The sequence below is a fragment of the Lathamus discolor genome, chromosome 4 (genome assembly GCF_037157495.1).
Source record: "Lathamus discolor isolate bLatDis1 chromosome 4, bLatDis1.hap1, whole genome shotgun sequence".
Taxonomy (NCBI): Eukaryota; Metazoa; Chordata; class Aves; order Psittaciformes; family Psittacidae; genus Lathamus; species Lathamus discolor.
Genome location: NC_088887.1, coordinates 111633472 through 111648171, shown reverse-complemented (window position 1 = coordinate 111648171; position 14700 = coordinate 111633472). Strand labels below are relative to the sequence as shown.

The window sequence follows — 14700 nt, the reverse complement described above, 5'->3', positions numbered from 1 at the left end:
CACCACCACCAGCATGCTGTATGCATTTGTTCTCCGCATTGTTTTGGGTGTAAAAAAAAAAGACAGACATTCTGGTGAAGAAAGCACAAAAGTATAAACCTGCATGGAGAACAAGTAGTTGGGTAGGAGAGTCTACAAAAATCATATTCTTCCAGGATGAAGAATACATATAAATTGTCATTAACCATATAATACATGCTGACATTTTTGTGATTTAATGTCTCCACATTCCTTCATCCTTCAACTATTCAGAAAAAGTGCTCAGCAAAAACTTATGTGGGGAAAAAAACCCAAATAGATTAATACATTCTCAAAAGACAACAGTGCTGCATACTATACAAGAAAAGCACATCAAGTCAATCTGGTTCCTAGCCACAACAGAACTAACTGGAAAACCTAAGAGTAACAAATGGCCTACTGTAAGATGTGAGGACAAGTAACTACTAGATAGTGATCAGCAACTATGTTTTCCTGTCGGACTGCATTGCATTTAAGGAGCTGAATGAGCAAATGAAGCAGCCAGCAACTGTATGTAAACAGAACTAATTTAGTGACAGCAACCACTTCCCCATCCAGACCCTGATCTCCCCACATGTTCATGCACAACTGCAGCATGAAAGGTACAGCAACTATTCTGAATTCTTTCTTCAGGAAAAAACAAGCTGCTGCACCCTCCACTTTAATACAGTAAATTAGGTAAACTTTACGGCACAAAAGAATGGTGCTCCTTCCACACACAACATGGAGATAAGGCCAGACCAGCAGTCTGTCACTGTTATTAAGTAAAAACGTCCTAAAAGCCCTTCAAATATCACAGAACTTAGTACTAACAAAACCGTCTTTCTCCTGACCCAGAAGACAGTTCAAAGGCTTTTCTCCACAAGATAAGCCTGCTATATGAAACCCTCCCATCCCAAACAGAACAAAAAACTGACAAATTCAATTAAAAATCACTATCACACAATGCATCAGGCATTCGTTCAGAAACTATACAAAGACTTACATATTTGAACCTACTCATTGGTTCATTCATCACACAAAATTTAGTAAGATGCAGAAAAAAGTTGCTCTATTAATTCCTCCTACCTGCTCAAGCTCCTGAGTTTTCTGCCGTTCCAAGATCTTTTCTTTGTGCCGTTCACCTCTGACAGCTGCTGAGGAAGTGGTTTTCAACAACATGAAGTCTAAATTCATCCATTCTTCTCTCTTTAAAATAAACACAAAGAATCAGTGTTCATACTTCTAACAAAAACATGCCTTCGGTACAAATCAAACCAGTGCAACTACTGACAAACATTACTTAAACAGCATAGGTTTTACAAACATATATTAAATACTTCAATGAAAAGCAAACATGATTTTAGTAAGCCAAATCTTTCATTTTTTTAATATTGACTTACATAAATTTCATAAATGTCTTTCTGTAATTTGAAATACATCTTCACAGTGAATTTAAGGTATCAGTAAACAAGCAAACCATATAAAAGCTTACTATTCGCTTAAACAGTGTACATCTAGATCAATTCCTTTTCATCTCGCTAATTATGAGTTCATGACCTCTTCCATCCCTTCTAGCATATACAAAATCTACAATCAGTAATTGAGCATAGTTCATACCTCAAGTATCTAGGCACTAACTGCACCCTCAAATTAAACAATTACACACCAAAATTCTGTGAACTGTACCCATAATAACAGGTACAAAACTGCATTTACAAAACCACTGATATTTTAAAAATGACAACCACTCTCTGAAGAAAAGCAACATATAAAAAGCCTAGCTATTCCTACTACTTTTATGCACACAAAACCTGAAGCCTCAAAAGAAAGCAGTGACATTATAAAAAAATACTCTACAAATTTAAGTATTTGGAACAATTCAGTGGATAGTAAAGCAACCAAAATGGCAAGACTGCATCTATTTTGAAGTATGTCCTTGCAGAAGACTCTTCGTATCTTCAGTAGCGTTCAAATCTGAGTTGTCAATCCAAACAGATGCTATGTCGCACTTTCTCTGTTATTTAAAACTTGTATTAGTCAATACACCAGAGAGTTTCAGAGGTGAAACACAACATTCCACTTCTCAGATGTCCTCTGAGAAGGAACTGAAAAATAATCTATCTTCAAGTGATTCAATAGTGTCTATGCCCACGTGAGTAAGCAACGTGGATCAACACAAGTGGATGTGCATGGACCTCTTGAGGTCATCTGGCCAAACTCCCCTGCTCAAACAGGGCCACCTAGAGGCAGTTGTCCAGTACCATGACCAGACAGCCTGTAAAAATATCCAGGGCTGAAGGTTCTACAAGCTTTCCTGGAAATCTGTGCCAGCACCTTGTCACCCTCACAGTAAAAAACTGTTTCCCGATGTTCAGAAAGAAACTCCTGAATCTCTGCCTATTGCCTCTGGTCCTGTCAGGCACCAGTGAAAAGAGTCTGGCTGTGACTTCTACACAGGCTTCAGATCTACAGTTGGGAGGATGGGGAGTGGCGTGTCTCTCTGTCTCTCTCTCTTGTCTTTTTTTCAAGTAATCATTTCGGACTAGTCTGAAACTGGTCCTATGGACCATCTTGGGTGCACTTTGAGACCGTATCTTCTAATTTAGTTTAATCCAACAGAAAATAGATTTATACGCACCAAGACTTCTTCTTAATGTGAGCCAAAATAGAAAAAGGAGGAATGACCAGGATATTCCTTTCAAAAGCAAACTCTTTATCCAAAAGCAGAAAAGCACAAGGCACACTTTATACAAGAAACACTTGGATAAAATTGTTTTTGCAGTATAAATTATCATGACATACAGAAGGATCTGTATTTCATTACTTTATACTTTTCCAAGTAGATATGATTCGGAGATCCTTTTTATTTCTTTCAACAAGTTGCACAAATTCAGAATGAGAAAAGTGGACTTTTTTCAGGAGTGGAATTGGACACTAAATTAAAAATCATAGTTTCCACACAACTGAGAATGTCGTGATATGTGACTACATCTATGTTACTAAAATCACAAGACTTCATTTCAGAACGACTCCATTTTCCAGAATAAACACTGCTTACTGGGCACAGGATTTACCTAGGGTGATCAAAAGAAGCACTGATTCCATCAATATTGTTGCTGGAAGTTCTAGACCTCTCTTCCTTGTATCTGTTTAAGTATCACAGAAGCAAAAATTTGTTCAACTGTAGAATAGCCACTGAAATTGCGCAGAAAAAACAAAATGCTAGACAAGGTCTTTAAGTGGACCTCTTTAAGAAAATTAAGCTCAGTTGCTAGAGCCTCAAAACATTATGAAAGGCATTGGTGGAAGGCAACTTTAAGTGTAGGTAAGTACTAATCAACTATTAGGTAGAGAAGTCACCCATTAAATGAAATGTAAAATTATCTAGCTAAACAAAGACATTTGTCTATAAAACAGATTTTGTTCAACAGACTGCAAAACAGCTGTCAAGAAACCTAAGCACATTTCACATTCGGTCATGCTGAATTTATTTCTGGAGTACTTATCAGACTGCTCACCTGCAGGGAGGGTTCATTCACAGCATCTGACTGCTTGTTGACCTTCCAAGCCTCTTCTGTGTTGCATGACACATTTGACTCAACCCACTCAACTGAAGAATCCTAAAAATAGAGTTAAATGGAAAGAATAATAACAACACCTTAACATATTATTATATGTTGATAAAGTGCAATACTTTACCAAGTATACTGATAATCAATATTGATCCTGATTAGCATTACTAATATAAAAATATATATTTATATATATAAAATATATAACATATTTATTATATATATTAATTATAAATATAGATTATATAATTAATAGATATAAATTAATTATATATTAATATATTCATATGTATTATATATAGATATATATATAAAGAAATATATAAATATATAAAAAAATACTGCTTATTATTTAGAAATACTGAAAAGCTCTGGGGATCCCAACCTAAGAAGGACATGGATTTGTTGGAGCGAGTCCAGAGGAGGGCCACAAAGATGATCAGAGGGCTGGAACACCTCTGCTATGGAGACAGGCTGAAAGAGTTGGGCTTGTTCACCCTGGAGAAAAGAAGGCTCCAGGGAGACCTTAAAGCAGCTTCCAGTACCTAAAGGTGCCTGGAGAAAGTACCTAAAGAAAGCTGGAGAGAGGCTTTTCATAAGGACAAGGGGAAACGGCTGAAAGAGGGTAGATTCAGATTAGACATAAGGAATTCTTCACTATGAGGGTGGTGAGACTGGAACAGGGTGCTCCAAGAAGTTGTGGCTGCCCCATCCCTGGAAATGTTCAAGACCTGGTGGGACAGGGCTTGGTGCAACCTGGTCTAGTGGAAGGTGCCCTTGTCCATGGCAGGTGGGGTGAAACTACATGATCTCTAATGTTCCTTCCAACCAATGCCATTCTATGATAATAGAATACTGATATTCCCATAGGAGATTGCTCCTTCATGATCAAAACATTCTACCGTCTATCACAGTATGTAACACTAGCTTATACTGACCTTTTATTAGCATAACACTGCTGAAGTTAAAACTATCAGAATAAAAATAAAACCCAAACTAATTGTTCTTATGACATTACAAAAAACCCCGAAATTTTAAAAATCTAAATTCATTACAAAGTATATTTTACATTAAAATGTAAAATCAGTAACAGTACAATATAAAGCACTGTACATGCCATCTCCTATTTTCATATCCAACTTCCTACACTTGCAAACTGCACTGATATTTTACACTTGAAGCAAATAGGACTCTATTGAACAGTTTTTTTGCTATTCACATGAACCTGTCATGGGAATAGCAGACTTTGGATTGAAGGTATCAGTCAGTGACAGCCTAGAACTCACTGATGTGATCTGAAGGATTTTGATGACTCTGATGGGAAATGTGGGACATTTGTACCTTAGGGTATTTCCCACACAGAAAAGCATAGTTAACCTCTGATACCAGTCCCTAGAAAATAGATTTCATACTGCGTGTTCCTTTACTCAATAAGAGAGACTGTCTGCAAAGAGAAAATAATAAAATAAAATAAAATAAAATAAAATAAAATAAAATAAAATAAAATAAAATAAAATAAAATAAAATAAAATAAAATAAAATAAAATAAAATAAAATAAAATAAAATAAAATAAAATAATGAAATTAAATAAATATCACAGTGCTGACTTGCACAGAAATACTGGGAGGGTGCTTGACACAATGCTGCCAGAAAGCAACATCCAGATTTCCAACAGTCACTGTAGTGTTTTGACAGAATGCCTCTCCATATGAAGGCATCTGCTTACAGATTCAAATGCACAAATTTGAGCCTTCCTTCAGACCAACATACAACTCCCATGTTGTTGAGTGTTTCCATGGAAAAATGCAGCAGTAACTCATGCTTAAAACTGAAGTCAAGCGTTTGCAGTTTTAGACACCTCATTCTGCCACGTACCACTGACTACAAGAAACCCACGAATTTTTCCACTCTTATCTTAGAATGAAGATTTTCTTCAAGTTCTCTCTGATGAAAAACTATAAATTCCTTAGATCCTAATGAATGAATTCAGTATTATAAAATTCACAAGCACTTACAACAGCAACTTCTAAATTGATTAAATAGTACATTAAAAAGACAAACTTTACCACCATTTTTCCCAAAAGAAAATGGTAAGAATAAGGCATAATTTTACTAACCATGTGTGCCCACAGAGGCTAAAATGCCACAGGTTTTAAAAATGCTATTTGAAGCATTTTAAAGCGTCTTACTTACCGAAGAACTATCGAGTAAGTCATCCTTCTTTTCAGATTTTTGTTTCTTATTTTTTTTCTTTTCTTTCTTAGCTTTTTTCGAATGCTTATCCTTTTTCTTCTTTTTCTGCACAGAATGTTCCTACAAGTAAATATTTGTAAATAAGTAAAGCACCCAGATGAAAGAAAATCACCTTGCTCAGAGAAGCTGTGGCTGACACATCCCTGGAACTGTTCAAGGCCAGGTTGGATGTGGCTTTGAGCAATCTTTGCCCATTGCAAGGGGTTGGAACTAGATGATCTTTAAGATCCCTTCCAACCCAAACCATTCAGCCTAAACAAGAGTGACATGAAGACAGTAAACTTCTGTTCTTCATTCTGAGAAGTCCTCTGTTCTTACAACTCTGTGAACTGCATATGATACAATATAGTGAACTTCCGATTTTCTCTTTGACAAAATTCTCCAGGCAATTACTCCATTGCAAAGCACAGTTCACTACCTGTTAATCTGAGAAGTTAGCAAACTTACCTTAGTGTACATTCACCTTTGAAAGTATCTCAGCCAGCGCAAAACTTGGAATTTCCATATAAATACTCTCAAGGACAATGCAAGTATAAAAGAATTAGCACTTGGGGCTGCAGAATGTTCTTTGCCTTCTGAAAAGAACAGTATGGAGCTAATGGCCAGAAATACTTTTGCTACTACTTCTGAAAAAAATAATACTCACTGCAGAGAGTTTCAGTTCCTGAAAAGGAATTTTATAAACCACATAAATAACAAACTTTACAGCCTCTGAAGCCCTCTCAATTACTTTCAGCGGAAACATGACCTTCCCATGCAACTTTAATGCTTAAATATAACTTGCCGTTAGAAAACTCTTTATCCCAAAGTGCAATAATTACATCTGATTAAACAGGAGAAAAGTTACTTTTTATTACTACACCCCTAATTGTGTGTGAGAAATCTTGCAAGATTGAGCTCGCTTTTGATTTTTTTTGTTTGTGGTGCTGTTTGTTTGTGGGGTTTTTAATAACTAAAGTCAGAGCAAAACCTAAAGGCACAGTTTGGTTTTCACCCTCGAAGTCCAAGTTTTACCAGAAAGTGTGCTCAATCATAAGCCAAGAGATCACATGCAATTTTAAAAAGACCAATATTTAAAACAAACAAACAAAATCTGAGCAGATTAGACAACCAGTCGAAGTCTTTCCTCCTGGTCAGCTATTAGCTGTCTGCAACACACTCTAGATGCAAGCCTTTGCACTTCACAACAGTTACCTCCACAGGCCAGTTTTCTCTTTCTGACACAGCCAGGAAGGAAATCTGCAGCTTTTATATCAATAGAAAACAAGGCTTGCAGGAAGATAACCAGTACACTGTAAGGGTTTAATGAACAGCAACACATGCTAAAAAGTAAGTTAAAAAAAAGAAAAAATAAAAAAACCTATGCCCAAACAAAGCACCCTTATAAACCCTCATCATCTACTTTCTTAGAAGCCCCAGGTGATAAACTAAAGCACTGAAATGCAAGCAAGGCCACTACCCAGATGTCTTCATTTTAAAAGAAGGGACTTTGGAGAATGGGGAAAAAATTACTCATACACCAAAAAAACACCCAAACGTTTTAGCTCAAAAAAAGAGGCCAAGACACAGACTTCCATCTCTAGAATGAAGCTGAGAGTCTACAGGGGTGAATACCAAAGTTTAACATTCAAAAGGCAGGGATTAAGAAAGAATGAGTTACGAGCACATTGGGACATTTATTCCAGTATCAGAACAGCTTTTCAGTTCATAAATAAACAAAACAACAAAAGAATAAGCAGGACCGAAATTCAGTGAGTGAAATAGCAGCTGAGCATAACATAGGGTCACCAAAACCACACAGGACTCCAAAAAATACAAGTGTTTCCTGCTATCTCCCCATGATCCAGAGAGCTCACTGGCTAACCCTGGCCACCCTAACACATCTATCCATGTGGGACAACACCCTTGAAAGTTCATGTGGAAATCACTGACTGATATTCTCTGTTCTAGTCCATACAGTTTGACGATGGCCCTTCTGTCTTAAAAAACACTCAGGTAACTGAGCATGAAACATTCATGTTCAAGTGAAAGGTCATAACCCTCACAAAATGCCTACAAGTCACACATACACAAAACCTAAGCTTATAACAGCACAGAGATGAAACAGTGGAGATAAAGGAAACTTGAATATAGTTCTAGATGGGAAAATGCAAGAAAAACAGACTCCAAAAATGTTTGCTCCGCAAGCAAACGCAAAGCATATTGCCAAGAGTTACACTGGGTAAAGGGCAAGCTTTCACTGTATGCTGCAATACTCCATTTCACTTCTGGTTGAGAACGACTTGCAGCTGGATCAAACGGTTCCCTTCCACCCCTTTAGCAGTTCTTGGGTATATACACATATTAACACTTTAAATAAAGGCCAGACTCAGCTTGTTAATATGCCTACATCTGATCTGCTCTTTGCCTGCCTACGAAGATCTAGGCTTTTCTCCTTCTCTATAATAACAGGAATACAATTTTTTTTTAAATTACTATTTCCTTCCTATTACCAAAATTACAAATATATATTGCATAAAACGAAATTAACATTATAAATAAAGTAGAAAATGAGATTTTATACCTTTTATTAGATCTAAGAATACAAAAAATAGGCAAGTATTTAGGTAATTGAGATACATGAGCCTAATAAAAGAGGTGAATCATCATTTTAGCTGAAGTATACAAACACATATTCAGAACACAGAATGATCAGAAATCATCATCAAACTGCAGCCTATTGTCTCCTGAACAGCAATGAAACAGGACCGGGCAAGATGAATCTGTAGTGGCAATACCACCAGACTGTTAAAGACAGACACAAAAGCATTAGGTTGAAGTTTGTTTCTTCTTAGACAAATATACAAAGTATAAAAGACTCCTAACAATATCTGTATGCAAAATAAAAAAAAAATTAAAAAAAAAAGCTGCCTAGAGATTTTAAAAGGTGAAAGCAGCTGTATTTTCATCTAAATTATCACTTATACAGGAGACTAGAAAGTTATCAGCGATACTGATCCTTTCTATCTCTAAAACCTATCTAGCTCCCTCTACCATCAAATTGCCAACCCACAGGAGCTTAAGCATTTAATACACATTAAGGCTCATTAACACTTTATGATACCACAAAAATATCCAATAAACTGCTCAATGGCTACCTGCCACTGCAGGCCAGGGCTCCGTTCCCATAGCTCTCCTCTCCACACTCCCTCTCCTGTGTTCCCACCACCTTGCCTGCACCAGCCTGTCCCTGTACTCCAGCCTCAGGGGAAGCCACTTCAAGGACCACCCCGACACAGTAAATCCACCAACAATAGGGTGCAGCCTCCTGCAGATCAAGCTTTTTAGGTGCCCCTCTGGCAAGGTCATCAAGGGTGCCAGTTTAAACACAAGGATCAAGGGAGAAAATGTGCACTTCAGGGAGGAAGAAGCATGGGGAAAAAACTCATTTTGGCAACAGCTTACTGTTAGACAAGTTCAAAAGATCTAACACCTGATGTCATCCAGACATCGACAGAAGGCACACAAAATTTAAAAAATGAGCTTTTCTTTCTAATTTCAGGATCACTTCCCATCCTATCATACAATCCACTCATTTACCAGTTCAGCTACCGGAAAGGTTGCTGTTGCCTGTATTACCCTCCCAGCTTCCATCACCCCAAAGGTCAGGGCCAGGAGCCCTGGTTACATGACTGCTTATCTTAAGGATACTTCGGCATACTCTTCCTTGCAGTTCTGATGCTCTTATACCAACTCTCTCAGTAACACACTTGTTTTTGTGAATGCTTAAGGCTGTTCTTCTGCCCTCAATACTCCCATTATTGTTACATCCATGAAGGAGTATAGGAATGGAAATACAAGTAAGGGCTTAGCTTCCACCCGAATCACAATAGAGTGCTGCCTGTACCTGCACTTCCTCCAGACACAGCTGTGCCACTGCTGTCATTTTCACCTGCAAAAGGCACAGAATACAGGTCACTGAAATGATCACCGCTTACATTACTTAAGCTTCCTGTGATGAATAATCCTTACAGAACAGTCAGACAAGAGCAGACTGTAGGAGATGGTCAGCCTTCAGTCAGAAACATCTGGAAGGCAGTAACTGTTTCTGCTGGTACACCTGCAGGCACAACAGATAAATATATACACTATTGTAGCTACTACTGCTAGGAAACTGTAGACAGATACTTCACATTAATGTAGGATGTCTCCACTCCTGTGGCAGCGGAAACTGTAGTGGAAGGACTCACAGAAGATAACAGTGAAGACATGTCTTCATCACTCACCTTCTAAAATTACCTATCTGTTAAACCAAAGATGTTGCTTACAAAAATGCATACAGAGGTGTTTTGTCAGAAGTCTGAAAACCTGCAGTATTCATTTCTCAGGGCTGTTACTCTCCTAACATCACTCAAAGATACGAGTATAGTAATACTAACATGCTTATTCCCTTTGACAGAGAGAGTCAAGGATGTAACACTTAATAACAGGATTTAAAAGGGAAAGAACAAAAAGGAAGGTGCTTAGTATTACAGCACAGAAGCAATTTCCACAAATACCAGCTCTATAACCTTTACCAGTGATATATTTTGCTATTAATTTCTGTATTTTCTGTATTAAATTCTGTATTTTCGACTGATAACTGAAGTCTAAAATATTGACAAAGCATTCCATCACCTAGGCAAAACAGATCACTGCATCAACCCAATGGTTAGGCTTTTACAAGGAAATACCTGATAGTACTTCACCAGGAAAACCTGCTGACTTCACAGCTTGTTTAGAGCTCCAATACAGTGAACTCAGTGATATCGATACAGTTTGTTGTTTGGGGGCTTTTTATTTTATGTTATACTTTCAAAGAAAATAAATCAAAACATGCAAACCAACAATACAGGAAAAGATCTAAGTCAAAAGCATCAAACAAGATGTTTCAAAAAATAATGGCTTGCAGATTTCTAATCAATTTTTTCCAGAAACCTAAATAATTAAAACGAAACACACAGTTTCTTGTTTGTGTAATGATCCTGTTCCAAGGTATCATTTTATTTACATTGTATCAAGAATATATTTTATTCATTTGAAATACTGAGTAAGGTCTTATCTACCTACATTCAGCTTTTTCTTTTTTAAATCAGTAAGTACCACTATCAAGAGAAACTTGTAATCTATCAGTAATCCCTAAGAAATAAAGACAGGATTTGCTGCACAAGCAATGGTCAAATCACATCACCCTCAGAGGCCAAAGAGTGAAAAACCTCAAGTGAAAAACACTTGAGTGAAAGTGGTGTGAAAACCAACAAGTAACAGAAGAGCAACCCCAAAGGAGAGAAATACCACGTCATAGTACAGATGCAAGAATAATTCAAAATTGAATTATTAGGGGTTATTTTTAATTAAAAGCATTCATGTCTAGGAAAAGCACACATCTGTGCACTTACCAAAATACCCAGCAAATTATTTTCTTGTTCTAAACTTGCAAACTAAAACAGTAGTGTCATGAACTACTGCACTCATCAAAACAAGATGCTATTTCTAGAGCTTAATAGCAATTTACATATCAACACCTAATTATTTGATTACTAATCATTATCATAAACACTACCAGCTGCTGGGTTCCACCAGTGCAGTTGGGAGGATAGATGATATAAATAAAAGAATATGTTCCCAAAATTTAAAAGAGAAATCTCAATAAACAAGTTGGGCAGTGTTTTGGCTCTTCAGAAGAAGTGGAAGATTGTAACCGGCAAAAAACATGACTAGTGAATAAAACAAAAAAGCAATTCTGTTCAGCTTGTTTTAAAGGTAAAAGATACTAAAGAAATCTATTTCTATAACTGTTTCAAAATCTACTATATATTTAATCTCTTGATTATTGTGGGTATGGAATCTGCAAAAGTGATCTAATCCCAGATTCTTCTACTGAGCTTGGTCATTGGGGAAGAATTACTTCTGAAGAGATAGTGAAGGTTCTCTCAGAGTCCTCACCGTCCTATCTATCAAGGACACAGTTAAAGCGCTCCCTTTTATGCCCCAAATATACACTCTATAGAACAGAAGACAAACTAATGATTTCTAATGTTTTATAACAAAAAAGTCCCTTAAGGCGATTTGGTTGAACATCTCATCTTTCCAGAAACACAAGTGCAAAAGTCAGTAACTTCTGCAAATTTCTTGGATCATCAGAAGCAAAGACCTATGCAGCTTCCCAAGTGTCTCTCCCAAAGCAAAAAGCAGGAGCTTCCAAGATTGTAAGCACCAAGTAACTGTCTTGACTATATTAGCCACATATGAAAAGTCCTTGCACATTTCTTTTCTTGCCTTTGCAACCAATATGATCAAAAGGCACAGAGATAAAGCCTTGCAGTAGTTTTCTCCCAGTTCTGTTAACCACTATAGCAAGCAGGCAGTCTAACCATAATCAAAGTAACATAAGCAAAGAAGAGAAAATCAATACACTTAAGACATTAACCCATTCTCACTGATATTATCAATAATATACATATTTCAATGAACAAATTTACATCTTTAGGAGTTCATAAACTTCAGAAACAGTCTATTTTCTTCAAATGAGGACTGCTTTTCCTTCCTCAGGAAGAAGGAGGGAAGAAAATACATCTGCAAGTTTTTTCCTGCATAAGAGTTCAGGCAGAGTACCCTCAAGGGGAGGTTGTTTTCATTTGTCTGTTTACTGCTTTCTTCTTCTGAATGCAGAGAGGAAAAGACAGATTTTCATGCCTGCCTGTGTTCAGAACATAGAAAACAAAAATGGAGTTCAAACTCAGCTAAGTACTGACTACTGCTAACTGCATGATACTGAACCAGGGTATCAATTACTTAAGCTAAATACAGAAGATTTAACCACTTTATCAAAGCTGGTTTAAATAGTACTATGCCTGAACTATTAGTACATATTACATATATATCTATACGCTATATATTTATACATACTAAATATATATATATTCATCTATATGCCTTGCAAGTTACAGTGTCTTTCAACTTCAAGACAGAAACATTGCTCCATTGGCGAAAAGGTGGCAGCAAGTCAGCTCCACTTCTGAAAAGCTGACAGCAGAGTACTGTAGTACAGAGATGTGGCAACTACAACATCCTTATGCTTTCATGCTACAAAATTCTAAACTGATTTTGACAGATATAACAGAGTAACTACACAAGAAGCCTTTGAAATGTTTCTATTTTACACAGTTTTGTTCCTAAATTTTTCTATCAGCCAAAATAGGGATAAAGGAAACACTATAGCCTCCTTTATCCCCCATGGACTTAAATAGTCCATGTAGTGCTTAATACACACTTTTGTTAACACATTCTAAAACTCTGGTGCAGAAATTGGGGCAGGAGGGAAACTACCAACCTTCAACATGTCCTTTCCTTACTTCAACTTTCAGTTCCTAGGGCAAGGAAAAGAAACAGTTGAAGAACACATGTATGATCGAAAAATGGATGACCCAGGGAACTACACACCAGTCAGTCTCACCCCTGTGCCTGGCAAAATCTTGGAGCAGATTCTTCTGGAAGCCATGCTAAGGCACATGAAAAACAACAAGGTGCTTGGTGACAGCCAGCACGGCTTTACTAAGGGGAAATCCTGTCAGATCAATTCGGTGGCCTTCTATGATGGGGCTACAGAACTGATGGACAGGAGTAGAGCAGTCGATATCATCTACCTGGACTTGTGCAAAGCATTCAACACTGTCCCGCATGACATCCTTGTCTCTAAATTAAAGAGACATCAATTTGATAGGTGGGCCACTCGGTGGATAAAGAACTGGCTGGATGGCTGCATGCAAAGAGTTGTGGTCAGTGGCTCAATATCCAGCTGGAGACCAGTAACGAATGGTGTCCCTCAGGGATCAGTGTTGGGACCGGTCTTGTTCAACATCTTTGTCAGTGACATGGACAGTGGGATTGAGTGCGCCCTCAGCAAGTTTGCCGATGACACCAAGCTGTGTGGTCCGGTTGATACGCTGGAGGGAAGGGATGCCATCCAGAGGGACCTTGACATGCTTGTGAGGTGGGCTGATGCCAACCTTATGAAGTTCAACCACGACAAGTGCAAGGTCCTACACCTGGGTCGGAGCAACCCCAGGCACAGCTACAGATTGGGCAAAGAAGAGATTCAGAGCAGCCCTGAGGAGAAGGACTTAGGGGTGTTGGCTGATGAGAAAATGAACATGAGCCAGTTTCAACGTGCACTCACAGCCCAGAAAGCCAACCAGATCCTGGGCTGCATCAAAAGGAGCGTGACCAGCAGGTCAAAGGAGGTGATCCTGCCCCTCTACTCTGCTCTTGTGAGACCTCACTTGGAGTATTGTGTGCAGTTGTGGTGTCCTCAACATAAAAAGGACATGTAACTGCTGGAACAAGTCCAGAGGAGGGCCACAAGGATAATCAGGGGACTGGAGCACCTCCCGTATGAAGACAGGCTGAGAAAGTTGGGGCTGTTCAGCCTGGGGAAGAGAAGGCTGTGTGGGGACCTCATAGCAGTCTTCCAGTATCTGAAGGGGGCTTATAAGGATGCTGGGGAGGGACTCTTCCTTAGGGAATGTAGTGACAAGATAAGGGGTAAGGGGTTAAAACTTAAACGTGGGATGTTTAGATTGGATATAAGGAAGAAGTTCTTTATTGTAAGGGTGGTGAGGCACTGGAATTGGTTGCCCAGGGAAGTTGTGAATGCTCCATCCCTGGCGGTGTTCAAGGCCAGGTTGGACAGAGTTGGGTGACATGGTTTATTGTGAGGTGTCCCTGCCCATGGCAGGGGGCTGGAACCAGATGATCTTAAGGTCCTTTCCATCCCTAACTATTCTATGATGATAAAGACAACAGTTTCATGAGCAATAGCAACAAAAACTACTCAATGCACCCAAGAGAATCCCT

At 38.1% G+C, this 14700-nt stretch overlaps 1 protein-coding gene across 2 annotated transcripts in view; it reads right to left on the bottom strand.

The window, feature by feature from the left end:
• The window catches only part of CWF19L2 (CWF19 like cell cycle control factor 2), a 69813-nt gene that overhangs the window by 50240 nt on the left and 4873 nt on the right, over positions 1 to 14700 (bottom strand). Inside the window, exons 2-4 of one of the 2 annotated variants that reach the window (XM_065678660.1) lie at positions 5767 to 5886; positions 3519 to 3620; positions 1087 to 1206 (exon numbers count right to left, since the gene is read on the bottom strand). In XM_065678660.1, coding sequence (XP_065534732.1) covers positions 1087 to 1206; positions 3519 to 3620; positions 5767 to 5886 — 342 coding nt within the window. Of the gene's footprint in view, positions 1 to 1086; positions 1207 to 3074; positions 3150 to 3518; positions 3621 to 5766; positions 5887 to 14700 lie in introns of those variants that run through there. The other variant, XM_065678661.1, reaches the window with a different exon arrangement.